At 42.3% G+C, this 19,095-nt stretch overlaps 1 protein-coding gene across 2 annotated transcripts in view; it reads left to right on the top strand.

Moving 5' to 3' along the window:
* Positions 1 to 19,035, top strand: part of nos1 (nitric oxide synthase 1 (neuronal)) — a 77,216-nt gene extending 58,181 nt beyond the window's left edge. The window contains exons 19-29 of one of the 2 annotated variants that reach the window (XM_055920363.1): positions 1,746 to 1,881; positions 2,037 to 2,115; positions 2,290 to 2,483; positions 2,775 to 2,944; positions 9,991 to 10,201; positions 12,207 to 12,294; positions 12,651 to 12,772; positions 13,023 to 13,171; positions 14,343 to 14,537; positions 15,237 to 15,355; positions 15,909 to 19,035. In XM_055920363.1, the coding sequence (XP_055776338.1) occupies positions 1,746 to 1,881; positions 2,037 to 2,115; positions 2,290 to 2,483; positions 2,775 to 2,944; positions 9,991 to 10,201; positions 12,207 to 12,294; positions 12,651 to 12,772; positions 13,023 to 13,171; positions 14,343 to 14,537; positions 15,237 to 15,355; positions 15,909 to 15,924 (1,479 nt within the window). In that variant the 3' untranslated portion in view covers positions 15,925 to 19,035. Of the gene's footprint in view, positions 1 to 1,745; positions 1,882 to 2,036; positions 2,116 to 2,286; positions 2,484 to 2,774; positions 2,945 to 9,990; positions 10,202 to 12,206; positions 12,295 to 12,650; positions 12,773 to 13,022; positions 13,172 to 14,342; positions 14,538 to 15,236; positions 15,356 to 15,908 lie in introns of both variants that reach the window. The other variant, XM_055920362.1, reaches the window with a different exon arrangement.
* Positions 19,036 to 19,095: the final 60 nt, after the last annotated feature.

Raw genomic sequence — 19,095 nt, 5'->3', positions numbered from 1 at the left:
TGAAAGATCGAAATAAATAAGATCTGGTGCAACCAATTACCTTCAGAAGTCACATAATTAGTTAGATTGCACACAGGTGGACTTTATTTAAGTGTCACATGATCTCAGTATATATACACCTGTTCCGAAAGGCCCCAGAGTCTGCAACACCACTAAGCAAGGGGCACCACCAAGCAAGTGGCACCATGAAGACTAAGGAGCTCTCCAAGCAGGTCAGGGACAAAGTTGTGGAGAAGTACAGATCAGGGTTAGGTTATAAAAAATATCAGAAACTTTGAACATCTCACTGAGCACCATTAAATCCATTATTAAAATGGAAAGAATATGGCACCACAACAAACCTGCCAAGAGAGAGTCGCCACCAAAACTCACGGACCAGGCAAGGAGGGCATTAATCAGAGAGGCAACAAAAAGACCAAAGATAACCCTGAGGGAGCTGCAAAGCTCCACAGCGGAGATTGGAGTATCTGTCCATAGGACCACTTTAAACCGTACACTCCACAGAGCTGGGCTTTATGGAAGAGTGGCCAGAAAAAAATAAGCAAACATGTTTGTTGTTCGCCAAAAGGCATGTGGGAGACTCCCCAAACATATGGAAGGGTCAGATGAGACAAAAATTTTGGCCATCAAGGAAAACGCTATGTCTGGCACAAATCCAACACTTCATCACCCCGAGAACACCATCCACACAGTGAAGCATGGTGGTGGCAGCATCATGCTGTGTGGATGTTTTCATCTGCAGGGACTGGGAAACTGGTCAGAATTGAAGGAATGATTGATGGCGCTAAATACAGGGAAATTCTTGAGGGAAACCTGTTTCAGTCTTCCAGATTTTTGAGACTGGGACGGAAGTTCACCTTCCAGCAGGACAATGACCCTAAGCATACTGTTAAAGCAACACGTGAGTGGTTTAAGGGGAAACATTTACATGTCTTGGAATGGCCTAGTCAAAGCCCACACCAGCGGAACCCATCCAACTTGAACGAGCTGGAGCTGTTTTGCCTTGAAGAATGGGCAAAAATCCCAAGAGACTTGCAGCTATAATTGCTGCAAAAGGTGGTTCTACAAAGGGGGGGATGAATAGTTATGCACGCTCAAGTTTTCTGTTTCTTTGTCTTATTTCTTGTTTGTTTCACAAAAAATATTTTGCATCTTCAAAGTGGTAGGTATGTTGTGTAAATCAAATGAAACAAACCCCCCAAAAATCTATTCTAATTCTAGGTTGTATGGCAACAAAATTGGAAAAATGCCAAGGGGGAATACTTTCGCAAGCCATTGTAACTCTGGGCCTTCCATTCCTGTGGTGGTCCTCATGAGAGCCAGTTTCATCATAGCGCTTGATGGTTTTTGCGACTGCACTTGAAGAAACGTTCAAAGTTCTTGAAATGTTCCATATTGGCTGACCTTCATGTCTTAAAATAATGATGGACTGTCATTTCGCTTAGCTTATTTGAGCTGTTCTTGCCATAATATGGACTTGGTCTTTTACCAAATAGGGCTATCTTCTGTATCCCCCCCACACACCTTGTCACAGCACAACTGATTGGCTCAAACGCAGAACATTGTAAAAACAATGAGTGAGTAGGTGTGTCCAAACTTTTCACTGGTACTGTATGTATACTGTACACACACACACACACACACACACACACACACACACTCTAATGGTAAAGGTCTTAGTAATGGACTATACACAGCTATGATTACTTGTCCTTACAAGCGCCTATGGTTGTCTGTCTGTGAAGGCTGCCTGTGATGTGTTCTGCATTGGAGACGTGAACATCGAGAAGGCACACGATTCGTTGATCAGTAATGATCGAAGCTGGAAGAAGAGCAAATTCCGCCTCACCTACACAGCTGAGGCCCCTGCACTAACACAAGGTAAACAAACAACAACACAAGTTAAACACTGTTTCAATTAGAACTTTTTAAACAAAACCTAACTTTTTAGGTCTAATGTAGCCTCCGTAAACCCTGTATAAGGCTTCCAGTGTCATATTATGGATGCTTCATATTGTGAATATGTCCTCCAACAGCACTCTACAGCATCCACAAGAAGAAGGTCTATGGAGCCAAGATCTTACAGAGCGAAAACCTACAAAGTTCCACATCCAAGTGGGTGGATTTTGTTACAATACTGTAGACTAGACTGGAGAACATTTTGAAATAGGACTTTTCTTAGTCTCAATCAGTTGTAGCAAATTGTATTTCATACGCAAATTGTTACTGTATAACTCCAAACTGTACGATAGTTACAAACTGTAACGAAAGTTCTGAATCCCCTAGCAGTCGCTCCACCATATTTGTTCGACTTCACACAAATAACGAGGACAGCCTGATGTACCAGCCCGGCGACCATCTGGGCATCTTCCCTGGCAACCATGAGGACCTGGTTACTGCCCTTATAGAGAAGCTAGAGGATGCCCCACCTGTCAATCAGATCGTCAAGGTGGAGTTCCTAGAGGAGAGAAACACAGCCCTAGGTTAGTAGTCTACCGGGTCCTAGTTTCATATTCTTAGCCAGCAATGAAAAATACCCTTGCAGACAAAATCATGACCTTGGCCTGGACACTTTTGGGAAAAGAGGTCTTCTAACCTCAATGGGACTGCCTTGTTAAATAAATCGAATAAAGCTGAGTTTGATACCAGATGCAATCCTCCAATCCTCTTAGGGTAACGTAATACACAAAAAAGGCTAATACTGTACTATTAAAGTTTTGATGCATCTCTTCGGGGTTTTTTTTTGTTGCCTGTTTATATTTTTCCTTCTGAAGGTGTGATCAGTAACTGGCTAGAGGAGCCTCGGATTCCCCCCTGCACCATCTACCAGGCCTTCCAGTACTTCCTGGACATCACCACACCCCCCAGCCCTGTCCTGCTGCAGCAGTTTGCCTCCCTCGCCACCAATGACAAGCAGAGGAAGAAGTTGGAGACTCTCAGTAAGGTAATGAAGGATTTTAACTGTGTAGTTCAGTACAGTTTATATGAAGTAATTCAGTGATTCAGTGTTAGAAAGACTCGTGCTACCAACCCTGGCTACTCTCCCCATTGCGCAGTAGACTGAATCACGGTGACATCCAGGTGTTTACTACCAATATTACAAATGATTTATTGTGTAGGCTGCTATCCTACTCAAAATAAAACAACGTGGGATGGAACAGATTGGCCACGTTATCTACCGCTGGCGACATGAGATACAGCTGCCCAGTGGGAAACACCTTGATACAACACCGGTGCACTGGTCATTCGCACTGGCTTGTCATGCCTTCCGTGGGCAGTACGTAACGTTAGCTAACAATAGGCATGCGATGGTGACCAATATTACAACTTTTCTCCCTCGCCCATCAAAATAAACATGACTAACTTTTACAAGTTTTAGCCACTGATAAAAAGGGGTAAACGTGCCAGGCTGTTGCTGCTGGCTGTTGCTACGTATCCAGCAGGGCTTGGTAGGTTTGTTTGAATTCTGAGCAGAGATAATGGAGAAATTAAGGCTTTCTTTACCATTGCTGGTCTTAGTTCAGACTGTGGGTGTGGTCGTTGAACTGTCACTCCAAATGTATTGACCAATGGTAACAGATTTTTGTTCGCCCCCCCCCCCCCCCCCCCCTTCTAAACCACACCCCCATGTGAACATTGGTTCAAAAATGAAAGCGTAGGAAAAAAGTATTGTAACGGTAGAAATCTGAGTAGAAGAAAAGACCTGGGAAAGGCAAATGTAGGTGAGGAAAAGTTGCAAACAAAGCAAAGCAGATTGTTGTAAATGACACATATATTCAATTGAAAAAAAATCCTGTTTCCTATTTTTTGCTTGCAATACCTGGATTCGTTTTTGTTTACAATTTTGACGTTTTTCCTTGCAATATTATGTTTCCTCTCAATATGTATTGGACTTTACAATGTTTTATTTTTTTAATCATTTAATGGGATGCCATAGACTTTGCTCTTGTTGAAAATAACCTTAGAGTATGTGAGTTTTGGCTGACTCAGACACTATGGAATTTAACCCCCACGCCTGGTAAACCACAGGCATATTCTCACCCCATACAGTGACTCCCACAGAAGACGAAAAAGCACGTCCATTGTGTTAAAAAGTTACATTGGCCAGGCGAGTAAGTGACTCACTCTTCAGGGTTCAACTCATTCTCAAAAAACTAAAAAAGAGAATAGAAATTGAAGGGAGGAGGAATAATAATAAAAAAACAACAAGCTAAAGTGGGATCTTTAGCTACTGGCTGTCCTTGCTATTTCTTTGTCTGTTCAACTCCAGACCTGCATGGCCCCCAGTGTCTGTGGGTTACACAACGTAGTCAGGCTACGTTTTTATACCTAGAGCTACCTGGAACCCTACTAATTCCACGACTGGTCTATCAACGTCACCGCACGAAGAGACAAAAACAGACTTACCCCCATCGCGACGTCCCCCAAAGGCTAACTTGCTAGCCCCGGTCTGCTAACTGCTAGCTTGCCCGCCCCGGTTTGCTAACTGCTAGCTTGCCTTCCCCGGTCTGCTAACTGCTAGCCCCTGCTAACTGCTTGCTTGCTAACACGGTCTGCTAACTGCTAGCTTGCCAGCCCCGGTCTGCTAACTGCTAGCTTGTTTAGCCCCGGCCTACTAACTGTTAGCTTGTTAGCATCGGCCTGCTAACTGTCTGAATCACCGTGTCCCCAGTCAGCCCAAACACTCACTGGACCCATATGTTCACTTGGCTACGCATGCCTCTCTCTAATATCAATATGCCTCGTCCATTACTGTCCTGGTTAGTGATTACTGTCTTATTTCACTGTAGCGCCTCTAGCCCTGCTCAATATGCCTTAACCAACCATGTTGTTCCACCTACTACATATGCGATGACACCACCTGGTATAAACGTCTCTAGAGACTATATCTCTCATATCAATACTCAATGCCTAGGTTTACCTCCAATGTACTCACATCCTACCTTACCTTTGTCTGTACACTATGCCTAGAATCTACGCTATAGAGCCCAGAAACCTGCTCCTTTTACTCTCTGTTCCGAACGTGCTAGACGGACAGTTCGTATAGCATTTAGCCGTACCCTTATCCTACTTCTCCTCTGTTCCTCTGGTGATGTAGAGGTTAATCCAGGTCATGCAGTGCCTAGCCTCACTCCCACTCCCCAGGTGCTCTCATTTGTTGACTTCTGTAACTGTAAAAGCCTTGGTTTCATGCATGTTAACATTAGAAGCCTACTCCCTAAGTTTGTTTTACTCACTGCTTAGCCGTGTCTGAATCCTGGCTTAAGAAAACCACCAAAAACCCTGAAATCTCCATCGCAAACTATAACATTTTCCACCAAGGTAGAACTGCCAAAGGGACTGCCCTGTTGCAATCTACTCCAAAGATAGCCTGTAGAGTTCTGTATTACTATTCAAGTCTGTACTCAAACAATTCGAGCTTCTACTTCTAAAAATTCACCTTTCCAGAAACAAGTCTCTCACTGTTGCCGCTTGCTATAGACCTCCCTCTGCCCCCAGCTGTGCCCTTGATACCATATGTGAATTGATTGCCTCCCATCTATCTTCTGAGCTCGTGCTACTAGGTGACCTAAACTGGGACATGCTTAACACCCCGGCCATCCTACAATCTAAGCTTGATGCCCTCAATCTCACACAAATTATCAATGAACCTACCAGGTACAACTCCAAATCCGTAAACACGGGCACCCTCATAGATGTCATCCCAACTAACTCGCCCTCCAAATACACCTCTGCTGTTTTCAATCTAGATCTCAGAGATCACTACCTCATTGCCTGCATCCGTAATGGGTCTGCGACCAAACGACCACCCCTCATCACTGTCAAACGCTCCTTAAAACACTTCTACGAGTAGGCATTTCTAATCGACCTGGCCGGGGTACCCTGGAATGACATTGACCTCATCCCGTCAGTAGATGATGCCTGGCTATTCTTTAAAAGTGCCTTCCTCACCATCTTAAATAAGCGTGCCCCATTCAAAAAAAATGGAACTAGGAATAGATATAGTCTTTGGTTCACTCCAGACCTGTCTGCCCTTGACCAGCACAAAAAACATCCTGTGGTGTTCTGCATTAGCATCGAATAGCCCCCGTGATATGCAACTTTTCAGGGAAGTTAGGAACAAATATACACAGGCAGTTAGGAAAGCTAAGGCTAGCTTTTTCAAACAAATTTGCATCCTGTAGTACTAACTCCAAAAAGTTCTGGGACACTGTAAAGTCCATGGAAAATAAGAGCACCTCCTCCCAGCTGCCCACTACACTGAGGCTAGGAAACACTGTCACCACCGATAAATCCACTATAATTGAGAATTTCAATAAGCATTTCTCTACGGCTGGCCATGCTTTCCACCAGGCTACCCCTACCCCGGTTAACTGCCTGGCACCCTCCACAGCAACCCGCCAAAGCCCCCACCATTTCTCCTTCACCCAAATCCAGATAGCTGATGTTCTGAAAGAGCTGCAAAATCTGGACCCCTACAATTCAGCCGGGCTAGACAATCTGGACCCTCTCTTAATAAAATGATCTGCCAAAATTGTTGCAACCCCTATCACTAGCCTGTTCAACCTCTGTTTCGTATCGTCTGAGATTACCAAAGATTGGGAAGCTGCCGCGGTCATCCCTCTCTTCAAAGGGGGTGACACTCTAGACCCAAATTGCTACAGACCTATATCTATCCTACCCTGCCTTTCTAAGGTCTTCGAAAGCCAAGTTAACAAACAGATTACCGACCATTTCAAATCCCACCGTAACTTCTCCGCTATGCAATCTGGTATCAGAGCTGGTCATGGGTGCACCTCAGCCACACTCAAGGTCCTAAATTATATCATAACCGCCATCGATAAGAGACATTACTGTGCAGCCGTATTCATCGACCTGGCCTAGGCTTTCGACTCTGTCAATCACCACATTCTTATTGGCAGACTCAACAACCTTGGTTTCTCAAATGAGTGCCTCACCTGGTTTACCAACTACTTCTCTGATAGAGTTCAGTGTGTCAAATTGGAGGGCCTGTTGTCCGGAACTCTGGCAGTCTCTATGGGGGTGCCACAGGGTTCAATCCTCGGGCCGACTCTCTTCTCTGTATACATCAATGATGTTGCTCTTGCTGCTGGTGATTCTCTGATACACTTCTACACAGACGACACCATTCTGTATACTTCTGGCCCCTCTTTGGACACTGTGTTAACTTCTTATGGCTGCAGGGGTAGTATTGAGTAGCTTGGATGAAAGGTGCACAGAGGTGCCCATAGTAAACTGCCTGCTCCTCAGTCCCAGTTGCTAATATATGCATATTATTATTCGTATTGGATAGAAAACACTCTGAAGTTTATAAAACTATTTGAATTATGTCTGTGAGTATAACAAAACTCATATGGCAGGCAAAAACCTGAGAAGTTCCACTTCCTGTTTGAATTTTTTCTGAGGTGGCAGATTTTCAACCAAGCTCTCAATGAAATTACAGCGATGAGTTTTCACTTCCTACGGCTTCCACTAGATGTCAATAGAACTATGTCTGATGACTCTAATGTGAAGGGGGGCGAAGGAGAAAAGAATGAGTAATCACTGCCACGAGCTGAGCATGCTTTCACCATGCGCTTTCACATGAGGAGGACCTCCGTTCCACCGCTCTTCTGTAGTCAATCTAATTCTCCGGTTGGAACGTTATTCAAGATGTATGTTAACAACATTCTAAAGATTGATTCAGTACATCGTTTGACATGTTTCTATTGACTGTTACGGAACTTTTGGACATTTCGTCAGGTTATAGTGGAGGCGCTATGTGACTTTGGAATTGTTTACCAAAGGGGCTAACCAAAGTAGCTAATTGGACATAAATAACGGACATTATCGAACAAATCAAGCATTTATTGTGGACCTGGGATTCCTAGGACCTCATTCTGATGAAGTTCATCAAAGGTAAGGAAACATTTATCATGTATTTTCTGGTTTCTGTTGACCCCAACATGGCGGCTAATTTGGCTATTGTTCTGAGCTCCGTCTCAGATTATTGCATGATTTGCTTTTTCCGTAAAGTTTTTTTGAAATCTGACACAGCGGTTGCATTAAGGAGAGGTATGTCTATAATTCCATGTGTATAACTTGTATTATCATCTACATTTATGATGAGTATTTCTGTTGAAACGATGTGGCTATGCAAAATCACTTGATGTTTTTGGAACTAGTGAATGTAATGCGCCAATGTAAACTCAGATTTGTTGTTATAAATATGAACTTTATCAAACAAAACATGCATGTATTGTGTAACATGAAGTCCTATGAGTGTCATCTGATGAAGATAATCAAAGGTTAGTGATTAATTTTATCTCTATTTCTGCTTTTTCTGACTGCTATCTTTCGCTGGAAAATGGATGTGCTTATTGTGGTGTTGTAATCGTTTGTAGTGCTTTCACTGAAAAGCATATTTGAAATCGGACACTTTGGTGGGATTAACAACAAGATTACCTTTAAAATTATATTGTTTGAATTTGGCGCCCTGCATGTTCACTGGCTGTTGTCATATCGATCCCGGTAGCGGGATGCAGCCATAAGAAGTTTAACTAACCTCCAGATGAGCTTCAATGCCATACAACTCTCCTTCCGTGACCTTCAACTGCTCTTAAACGCAAGTAAAACTAAATGCATGCTATTCAACCGATCACTGCCCGCACCTGCTCGCCCGTCCAGCATCACTACTCTGGACGGCTCTGACTTAGAATACGTGGACAACTACAAATACCTAGGTTCTGGTTAGACTGTAAACTCTCCTTCCAGACTCACATTAAGCATCTCCAATCCAAAATTAAATCTAGACTCGGCTTCCTATATCGCAACAAAGCATCCTTCACTCATGCTGCCTAACATACCCTCGTAAAACTGACCATCCTACCGATCCTCGACTTCGGTGATGTCATCTATAAAATAGCATCCAACACTCTACTCTACAAACTGGATGCAGTCTATCACAGTGCCATCCGTTTTGTCACCAAAGCCCCATACACTACCCACCATTGCAACCTGTACGCTCTCGTTGGTTGGCCCTCGCTTCATACTTGTGGCCAAACCCACTGGCTACAGGTTATCTACAAGTCTCTGCTAGGTAAAGCCCCGCCTTATCTCAGATCACTGGTCACCATAGCAGCACACACTCGTAGCACGCGTTCCAGCAGGTATATCTCACTGGTCACCCCCAAAACCAATTCCTCCTTTGGTCGTCTTTCCTTCCAGTTCTCTGCTGCCAATGACTGGAACGAACTGCAAAAATCTCTGAAGCTGGAAACACTTATCTCCCTCACTAGCTTTAAGCACCAGCTGTCAGAGCAGCTCACAGATTACTGCAACTGTACATAGCCTATCTATAATTTAGCACAAACAACTACCTCTTCCCCTACTGTATTTATTTATTTTACTCCTTTGCACCCCATTATTTCTATTTCTACTTTGCACATTCCTCCACTGCAAATCTACCATTCCAGTGTTTTACTTGCTATATTGTATTTACCTCGCCACCATGACCTTTTGTTGCCTTTACCTCCCTTATCTCACCTCATTTGCTTACATTGTATATAGACTTATTTTTCTACTGTATTATTGACTATATGTTTTGTTTATTCCATGGGTAACTCTGTGTTGTTGTATGTGTCGAATTGCTATGCTTTATCTTGGCCAGGTCGCAGTTGCAAATGAGAACTTGTTCTCAACCAGCCTACCTGGTTAAATAAAGGTAAAATAAAAAAATATGACTAATACCCCAAAATTTGTCAAAGTCTATACATACTTTCATCACATCAGGAGAGGCATTAGATTAGCTTGTTGTGAGTGTCGCATCTAACTGGAATATGTCTAACCTCTAGGTGCGTGAAGTTGGAGAAACAGCCATAATAACTCATTTTTTCTGAAGCGATACATATTCTTTTGCCTGGCTCCTTACATTAGGGTATATTGAATGTACAAAACAAAAACATACATCCTCTCCTCTTTCCTCTCCAGGGCTTGCAGGAGTATGAGGAATGGAAGTGGTACAACAACCCGACTATGGTGGAAGTTTTGGAGGAGTTCCCCTCTATTCAGATGCCATCCACCCTGCTGCTGACCCAGCTGCCTTTGCTCCAGCCCAGATACTACTCCATTAGCTCCTCACCGGACGTCCACCCTGGGGAGATACACCTCACCGTGGCCGTGGTTTCATACAAAACTAGGGGTAAGGGCTAACTACTAGGCTTGGCTTATAGGTGTAGAATTAATTGTGTTTAGATGGGGTATTGTGTGTAGATTTCTTTATTTTTATCCTCAGCAACCTACACACAATACCCCATAATGACAAACCGAAAACATGTTTGCAAATGTATTACAACAAAAAAACAGAAATACCTGATTTATATTGGGATTCAGACCCTTTGCCATGAGTTTTGAAATTGAGCTCAGGTGCATCCTGTTTCCATTGAGCATCCTTGAGATGTTTCTACAACTTGATTGGAGTCCACCTGTGGTAAATTTAATTCAATGGATATGATTTGGAAAGGCCCACACCCGTCTATATAAGGTCCCACAGTTGACAGTGCATGTCAGAGCAAAAACCAAGCCATGAGGGTGAAGGAATTGTCCAGAGAGCTCAGAGACAGGATTGTGTCTAGGCACAGATCTGGGGAATGGTACCAACATTTCTGCAGAATTGAAGGTCCCCAAGAACACAGTGGCCTCTAAAATTCTTAAATGGATGAAGTTTGGAACCACCAAGACTCTTCCTAGAGCTGGAAGTCCAGCCAAATTGAGCAATCGGGGAGAAAAGCCTTGGTCAGAGAGGTGACCAAGAACTCAATGGTTACTGTGACAGAGCTCCAGAGTTCCTCTGTGGAGATGGGAGAATCTTCCAGAAGAACAACCATCTCGGCAGTACTCCACCAATCAGGCATTTATGGTAAGAGTGGCCAGACGGAAGCAACTCCTCAGTAATAGGAACATGACAGCCCGCTTGGAGTTTGCCAAGAGGCACCTAAAGGATTCTCAGACCATGAGAAACAAGATTCTCTGGTCTGATGAAACCAAGATTAAACTCTTTGGCGTGAATGCCAAGCGTCTGGAGGAAACCTGGCACCATCCAAACGGGGAAGAGTGGTGGTGGCAGCATCATGCTGTGGGGATGTTTTTCAGCGGCAGGGACTGGGAGACTAGTCAGGATCGAGGGAAAGATGAACGGAGCAAAGTACAGAGAGATCTTTGATGAAAACCTGCTGCAGAGCACTCAGGACCTCCGACTGGCATAAAGGTTCACATTCCAACAGGACAGCGACCCTAAGCACACTGTCAAGACAATTCAGGAGTGGCTTCGGGACAAGTCTCTGAATGTCCTTGAGTGGCCCAGCCATAGCCCGGACTTGAACTTGATCGAACATCTCTGGAGAGACCTGAAAATACCTGACAGAGCTTGAGAGGATCTTCAGAGAAAAATGGGAGAAACTCCCCAAATGCAGGTGTGCCAAGCTTGTAGCGTTATACCCAAGATGACTCAAGGCTGTAATCGCTGCCTAAGGTACTTCAACAAAGTACTGAGTAAAGGGTCTGAATACTTATGTAAATGTGATATTTTAATTAGATTTTTTATAAATGATCAAACATTTCTAAAACTGTCTGCTTTGTCATTATGGGGTATTGTGTGTAGATTGAAGGGGGGGGGGGGGAAATGATTTAAAACATTTTTGAATTAAGGCTGTAACGTAACAAAATGTGGGAAAAGTCAAGGGGTCTGAATACTTTCTGAACACACTGTAAGTGGATTGACTGGACAATAACGTCTAAGATCTCTATATTTGGACATATGCTTTACTGGTTTTGGGTTAGTTGGTTTCTGTTTATATGTTTGTATTTGTGCATGCTATTACAGTACCTACATTTTAAGTAACCACAAAGATTATTTCTCATGCTTCGACGTGACTTAAATCGGCACCAATTTACCTCAACTGACAGTTATTAAACACAAACAGCTGGCGACAAACATCTTTCTAGCTGTTTTTCTTACTCCGAGATGCATTGTGTGAAGTGATGCTGAGAGTGATGGTTTAATTAGTAATTTGCCTACACTGGAGACAAACACCCTTTTAGCCCAGGGAACTGCATTATTTGTACTCTACTCTACATTCGCGTGGTGCGTGGTGGAGAGGAGGAGGTACGCAGGTAAAGTGGATGATGGGCAATTGCCTCTCTTTCAGATGGAGAGGGCCCTATCCACCATGGAGTGTGTTCATCATGGCTCAACAGAATAGAGGCAGAAGAAATGGTCCCCTGCTTTGTTAGAGGGTATAACACTTTGCTTCTTGTGTGTGTGATATTGCTGCATGATGGGTTTTACTCATTGAATGGAATACATGTAGTTCTATGATTGTGGTGGTTTGGAGAATATCTTGGACTATAACAAATGTCAACATTGTCATATGGTGTATTCATAATATATGATTGCACCGTATATGATTCATATACAACATTGACTCTGTGTGTATAATACAATCATTGAGGAAAAACGCTTTGATGCTAGTGCTATTAAAAATGGCCTGATTCGTAGCTTATATGGTGTTTTCTACAATCATTTTGTAAATTTTTTTTTTTAATGTTATGTCTTCAATTGTAATTGGATGGGAAAATTACTTTGATTGTAGTGCTCCTACATTCCGATTGCCAAAGGACCACAGAGCTCCGTGTATCCTAGTTGGTCCAGGCACTGGGATCGCCCCCTTCAGAAGCTTCTGGGAACAGAAACTTTTCGATTATGAACGCAATGGTTTGTTTATATTTTAGAATAGGAAAAAGCACTTACTCACCTGATCTTACTTGTATGTGTGGAAATGATTTGATAAGGACTTAAAAGAAAAGGAAAACCAACACACTGCTGCCAGTATCACTTGTGTTTATTCAACTTGACAGAGCTTGAACACATACATAAACACTAGTCTAGATGACTCCAACATTGTAGTTCAGTGAAAGATGAAGTTAGGCTCTGAACTTACAAAGTAATGTGTTTGTTACCGTAGGGATCAAATCCTGCCCTATGATCCTGGTATTTGGGTGCCGGCAGTCCCAGATAGACCACATCTACAAGGAGGAGACTATCCAGGCTAAGAACAAAGAGGTGTTCAAAGAGCTCTACACAGCCTACTCCAGAGAGCCTGGTAGACCAAAGGTACTGTTAACTTTAAAGATTTAGTTAGTCCATTTAAAGTCTACTAGGCGAACATATGGAATTGTTGGAAGATGGTCATACCAAGGATCATTTAGCTATTTGATTTTGAATTTTAGGACCCATTTAGGTATCCCCTCAAAAAGGAAATAAAAATAATTGATGAAATATTGAATTTGACGTTACTGCTATTAGCCCATAGAAATGCATTGAATAACAGATCCATACATGGGAAAAACAAAGTAAAGTGTCTGTCCTATAATTTGAGAGATATCAGGAATATATATATATATATATATATATTTTGTACATGTATTTAACCCCTAATTTTAGGCACTAAACTACTTCGATTTATACTTTTTAAACTGGTACCAGGCTGCCTTCAGGTGAGTCTTGAGGCTTGTGGGCATCCTAGAGAAAAACAACCGCCATGTACGTGTTTGTGAGAGACTCACCTTCCATATTAGTGCTTAGCCCAAACTGTTCGAACACTACAGACATAAGTTGGCAGATCGGCGGTACCAACATCAGACGAGTCCCGTGACACTTGTGGGGGTCGTAGAACAAAATCACTGACATGTACGTGTTTGTAAGTGTTATCTTTTCACAGTGGTCATATTAGTTTGTAGGGAAAACCGCTCGGACGCGACATCGTGGGAAGACCAATTTTCGGGATGTCTCCTGGTTTGTGAAACACCGCTGTAGCTTGACCACATTCCACCACAGATGTGGAAGGCCGCCATTGGAGGATGTGTTTCAGATTGAGCACAGCCCATCCAAAAAAACATATCTTTAGCTTAAACAGATTATTATGGGGATGTTTTTATTATGCTAATTAGATTTCCTCAGGGACACAAATTTACCCGAGGGTTAAACATGAAAATGTGTCTCTGACAGTAAAGACACAGCAACACAGACAGAGATCATGTGGGAGATGTCTGTGTGCATGTGGATTTGTGAATTGTGTATCCCTGTGTTTTTGTTTTCCATTCACTCCTCACACGGGGCACCATTTTATGCACCACTATCCTCAACCCCGACGCACAATCACTACAATCTGTTCATTGCCTTCAACTGTCCATGAGCGTGTATCTTTCTCTCCCTGTTTATCTCTATATGATTTTATTAAATCTCTCTCATTCTATCTCTTTCTTCCCCTATGTCTCTGACACAGAAATATGTGCAGGATGTGCTTCGTGAGAAGCTGTCAGAGACTGTGTACCAGTGTCTGAGGGAGGAGGGAGGACACATCTATGTGTGTGGGGACGTGGGTATGGCCGGGGATGTCCTCAAGACCGTCCAGCAGATCATCAAATTGCAGGGAAACATGACACTGGAGGACGCTGGCTTCTACATCAGCAAACTCCGAGTAGGGACAATATGCTTCACTATATTGTACACTGTTAACTAACAAACTAACCAACCTGACGGACAAAACATACAAAAGTAACTTAAGTCAAGCAATTTAGATTTAAGACCTTGGAAGGTTCACTTTTTGAGACGACTGCACTCCTTATACCTACTTGTGGATGATTTTCAGAATGTGACAGACACATTCTGAATTTTGTTCGGTGGGATTCAAAAGAGAACTGAAAGGAGGGCTCTTACATTTAATGACTCAAAGAAAGAGAAACCAAAAACACAACTTTCAAAGATTTTGATAAGCAATTTTAAACCACCAGACAACCAACTGTACAGACTGCATACTGTACATAAAATATTGAAATCGAAGGGTCACATGAGCAAAATGGCTAGGTCACTTGACTAAGCAGAGGGGTATATAATCAAACACATTTTGAAAGAGCTGCCTGCAACATAAAATGTCCAATTTATTGATCAACTAAGGAAAGCTTTTATCCAAGCCTTGGCGATTGAAAAATGTTTTGAAGGCAATGCTGTACTGTACAGTGACAGTGTAGTGACACATCACTGTATCTGTCTTTTCTATCTGTCCACAGCTCACCACACTGAATCAATTGTATCTTCCTGTGCCCATCTAACCTCACTTTGTTTATTGTATCATTCTGTGCCCATCTTATCTCACAAATCTTATCATCTCTCCTCGTAGGACGAGAACCGTTATCACGAGGACATCTTCGGTGTCACGCTGCGTACCTATGAGGTCACCAACCGGCTGCGTTCAGAATCCATCGCCTACATCGAGGAAAGCAAAAAGGACTCTGACGAGTGAGTCTAGAGTTTTCCCCCCACAGCTTCCATTCTGTTCCCTTCTAGTTCTTTCACGGCGACCAATTGTCACCAAGACATCTTTGATGTCTTTGCATGTTGTGCCATACTTGTAGGAGGGACCTGCAAAGCTGTAGATACACTGGAGATACAGCCTCTGGTTTGATTTATGACCGTTTTCAAAATGCAGAACGGGTAACCATAGAAATCAGTTGAAAAGGGCTCCAACTCAACTAACCGGATTGTAGTGTTAGCGAGCGGTTCTGTTATGTTCTCCACTCACTCTGCGTTTGTGCTTTTAAAGATAAGAGCCTCCTTTTTTTATTCATATACACTTGTCATAAGAGGAGTGGAGAATGAAGGCTGACTTGCACAATGCCTCATTAAAAAGCTGCAAAATAACGTATGGCGGTTTGTATTGGCCAGCCACAGTGGTTCTGTGTGAAATGTCACTTGAATTTCTCTGTGTTGTGATCAAAAAACCCTTGTTACTAAGTGAGCTGGATGAGTAATGCCTGTAACCTCTCTCTCGCTTGCTCTCTGTTTCTGTCAGGGTGTTCTGCTCGTAGAACCATAAGTGGGGCTTCCGGATCTTTCTGATGTGGACCAATTGGATGGGCCGTATGCAGCAGTGGAGCAGGGAAATGAGTGACACTACAGCTGGTCGATAATACTGTGCCAAGTTTTGTACTGTAAAAAATATTTTGGGGTTTGTTTTTGTTCTTTTTTTATACCAGTTCTGCTTCGTCATGGTCAGTCAGGCTCTGCACTTAGTCTGTAGTAACGTTTGAAATATTTTATTTTACAAGAACATTGAGATGTTTTGTTAAATGGATTACTTTCTGATTTCATTATGCATCATAATGTGCACCCAGTATTTCTGCCACTTTGTTGATGCATGAGCAAGATGAGAATATTAGTAAATAAATATATCATACTGTTTGTTAGCTATTTAATGTTAGTCAAAACCTTTTGCTAGACTTTTATATTTGCAGGACTACTTGTGGTACCTGGAAACAAGGTCACAATGCTTTGATTGGCGATTCAGTCTGAGTTCCATTCCAACCAACTGATTCTGGTGCATTTCAGCGTATACAAGGCCAAACCCATGTCAGTCAGAGCTGGTCTAGTCTGCTTTGGTGTGTATTGTTCATAACTGAGATTCCAGTATATATTTTTTATTTTATTATTTTTTTAAAGGTTTTGTAAGAGTGCGGGAGAGAGAGAAAGGGATGGAGAGAATGAAAGAGGGAGAGAACTAGATACAGACAGGCTATGCTCGGAGTGCAGTGAATAACTATGAACTGGATTTGGTTAACCTATGACCTCAACCTTCCGGCCACACGGTCATCCAAAACTACAACAGTGTTCAGACTCTCCTTGAAAGTCCATTAAAATGCATCTGCTCCTCTTGTCAGTTTTTTCTGTTTCCTGCCTGTCTATTTCTCCGCCTGCCTGTCAGAATATAAGTTGTCTCCCCATTTTGTGGTTTGGTTTCACAACAGTAACTGCATATAGATGTGGACGAAAGCCATTGAAATGTCATGTCATGTCATGCCATGGGAAAGCCTATGCATGTGCATCTCTTGTATACATTCTCATAACCAATATTTAAGTATATTACACACAAAAACAACTACGTATAATCTAGAGGGCTCTGCATCTTATAAATGATATATAATATTATCAAAGGAAAAGTCCATGGTACATATCTGACTGCCTTCCTATTTATTCGCTAAGACCAAATGCTGAGGTATTGAGGTGCTGTCTGATGGCTTGAAAGTCATTTGCATAGTATTTACAATGGGAAATAGTAAGGAACGGATTCATGATTTCCAATTAATCAAGAGGTTGGTTGTTGGGTTGCTATACTTTGCTGGTTCTCCTTGACCAACCATTACCATATCCTTGCGATCTCTGTTTTTACCATCATTATAACCTTCCATGTAACCAGAGTTGTATATATGGCTATGTGTATGTAACTATCCATGTAAAGGAACCCTGCAGTGTCTGTCTTATCAGATCTGGATTTAGGGCAGAGTGGCGTAAATCTCATGAGGCAGAAATCTCGAATAGCAGAAATCTCATATTGACATCAGTGCACGAGTAGATGAGTGTTGCTTTATGGTTTTAGCGTTCCTTCATGTCTGTCTGTGTCGTTCACTCAGTAACTCTATCCCTCTTTCTCTCTGCCACCACCTCCCACTGCCTGCCCACATTACTTGTGATGCTGCCACAGCTCGCCCTCTCCTCCCTCCCTCACTGAGACCTGACACCTGTCGGAAGGTCTGTCAAGTGCTGTGTGTGTGCGTGCATGCGTCCATGAATGCTGTGTGATAACCACTACAAAATACTAAAGTACTTTTGCGAAAACAAAATGTATTTGTCTGCATGTGTTCTCCATTCACTGTAACCATCCACTTAATACCTTCACATGCTCTTTGTCTTTGTTGAGAATTAAATGAACCTTCCTTCTGCCCCCCTGCACACACACCAACCTGGAATGCTACAGCATGTGTGCCCTCTGCAAACCCAAACAATTCTGATTGCATTTTCAAGATCAAGAAATGGATCATACAGGTCATTGCTTTTGGTTGTTGTCATTACAATTCAACTATGTTGAGTTTACTTAATTATAAAATAAGGTTAAGGATGATATCTTAATTATAATGATATGTTTATTGCTGATGGGTTTTCGGCGCAAGCTCGTGTCAAAGCACTGTTTTCACTTTGTTTCCCACTTTTCACTGAGCATCATTTGAAGGCCATGCCTTTGCAGGGCTGCTCTGAGTCACGTTTCTATTCTAAACATGTCATTGACATTCGTGATAACATTTCCAATGGTAACCAACTCCGCAGTAACCTGTGGCTTTTCTTTCTTCCTGAAGTACTTCCTTTGTTTCCAAACTAAAATGGCCACCAGCATGATTGAAATGTAATGGCTTTCTGTGTTCTGTCTCTCTGCTACTTACTGACGCATATAGAGTACGTTTTTAATGGGGAACTTTTTTTGTTTTTGTTTGGGGAGAAATAGGCAAACATGTTAATTGTTCCTCTTGCTGAATGTTTCCTTCTTCCACATTAATTTGTTTAAGCAGGTTTTGGGGGATTTGAAATGAGGGCTGCCAAAACTCTGATGTAAAACGTGCAACAACAAAAAAAATATATATAAATATAGCATATATACTAAGACAAAGAAACAAAACAGAACTATTTGAACTAACTTTTTCTAAGAATGTATTTTGATTATATTATATAATTATTATTGTTATGTCTCTTCTGCTTGGTAAAAAGAACCCATGAGAAAACAAACAAGGACTACAGTGGTCTCCCTGATATCCTTTAGGCACGGGAAGAACCACAGCACCAGCTGAATGCATGATGTACTGTACCTCTGTGTCCTCTTTAAAAAAAAAAAAAAAAAGCTCTGTCTACCTACCAGCACTGTGTCACTCAGTACGACTGTGACTCCATCCATACAGTGTGATGGGACAGACGGTTGATGTGCTCAAGGGGTTTCTGTGTTTGTATCGCTGCTGCTAAACTCCAACAACCCAAACAGCCTCTGCTATATGCTCCTTGGTGTGGAATTGATCAACCTTGGCGGTTTCCATTTTAATGCATACTGCAAGGAACTTTGCATTTACTTAATAAAAAAAAACATTAACAGTATATGTCAATACCGTGTTTGTATTTTCTTGTGTTTTTTTAAACTAGTGTCATGGGATCTTAAATGAGTG

This window comes from Salvelinus fontinalis, chromosome 4 (assembly GCF_029448725.1).
Source record: "Salvelinus fontinalis isolate EN_2023a chromosome 4, ASM2944872v1, whole genome shotgun sequence".
NCBI lineage: Eukaryota > Metazoa > Chordata > Actinopteri > Salmoniformes > Salmonidae > Salvelinus > Salvelinus fontinalis.
This window is presented reverse-complemented; position numbering and strand designations above follow the sequence as displayed.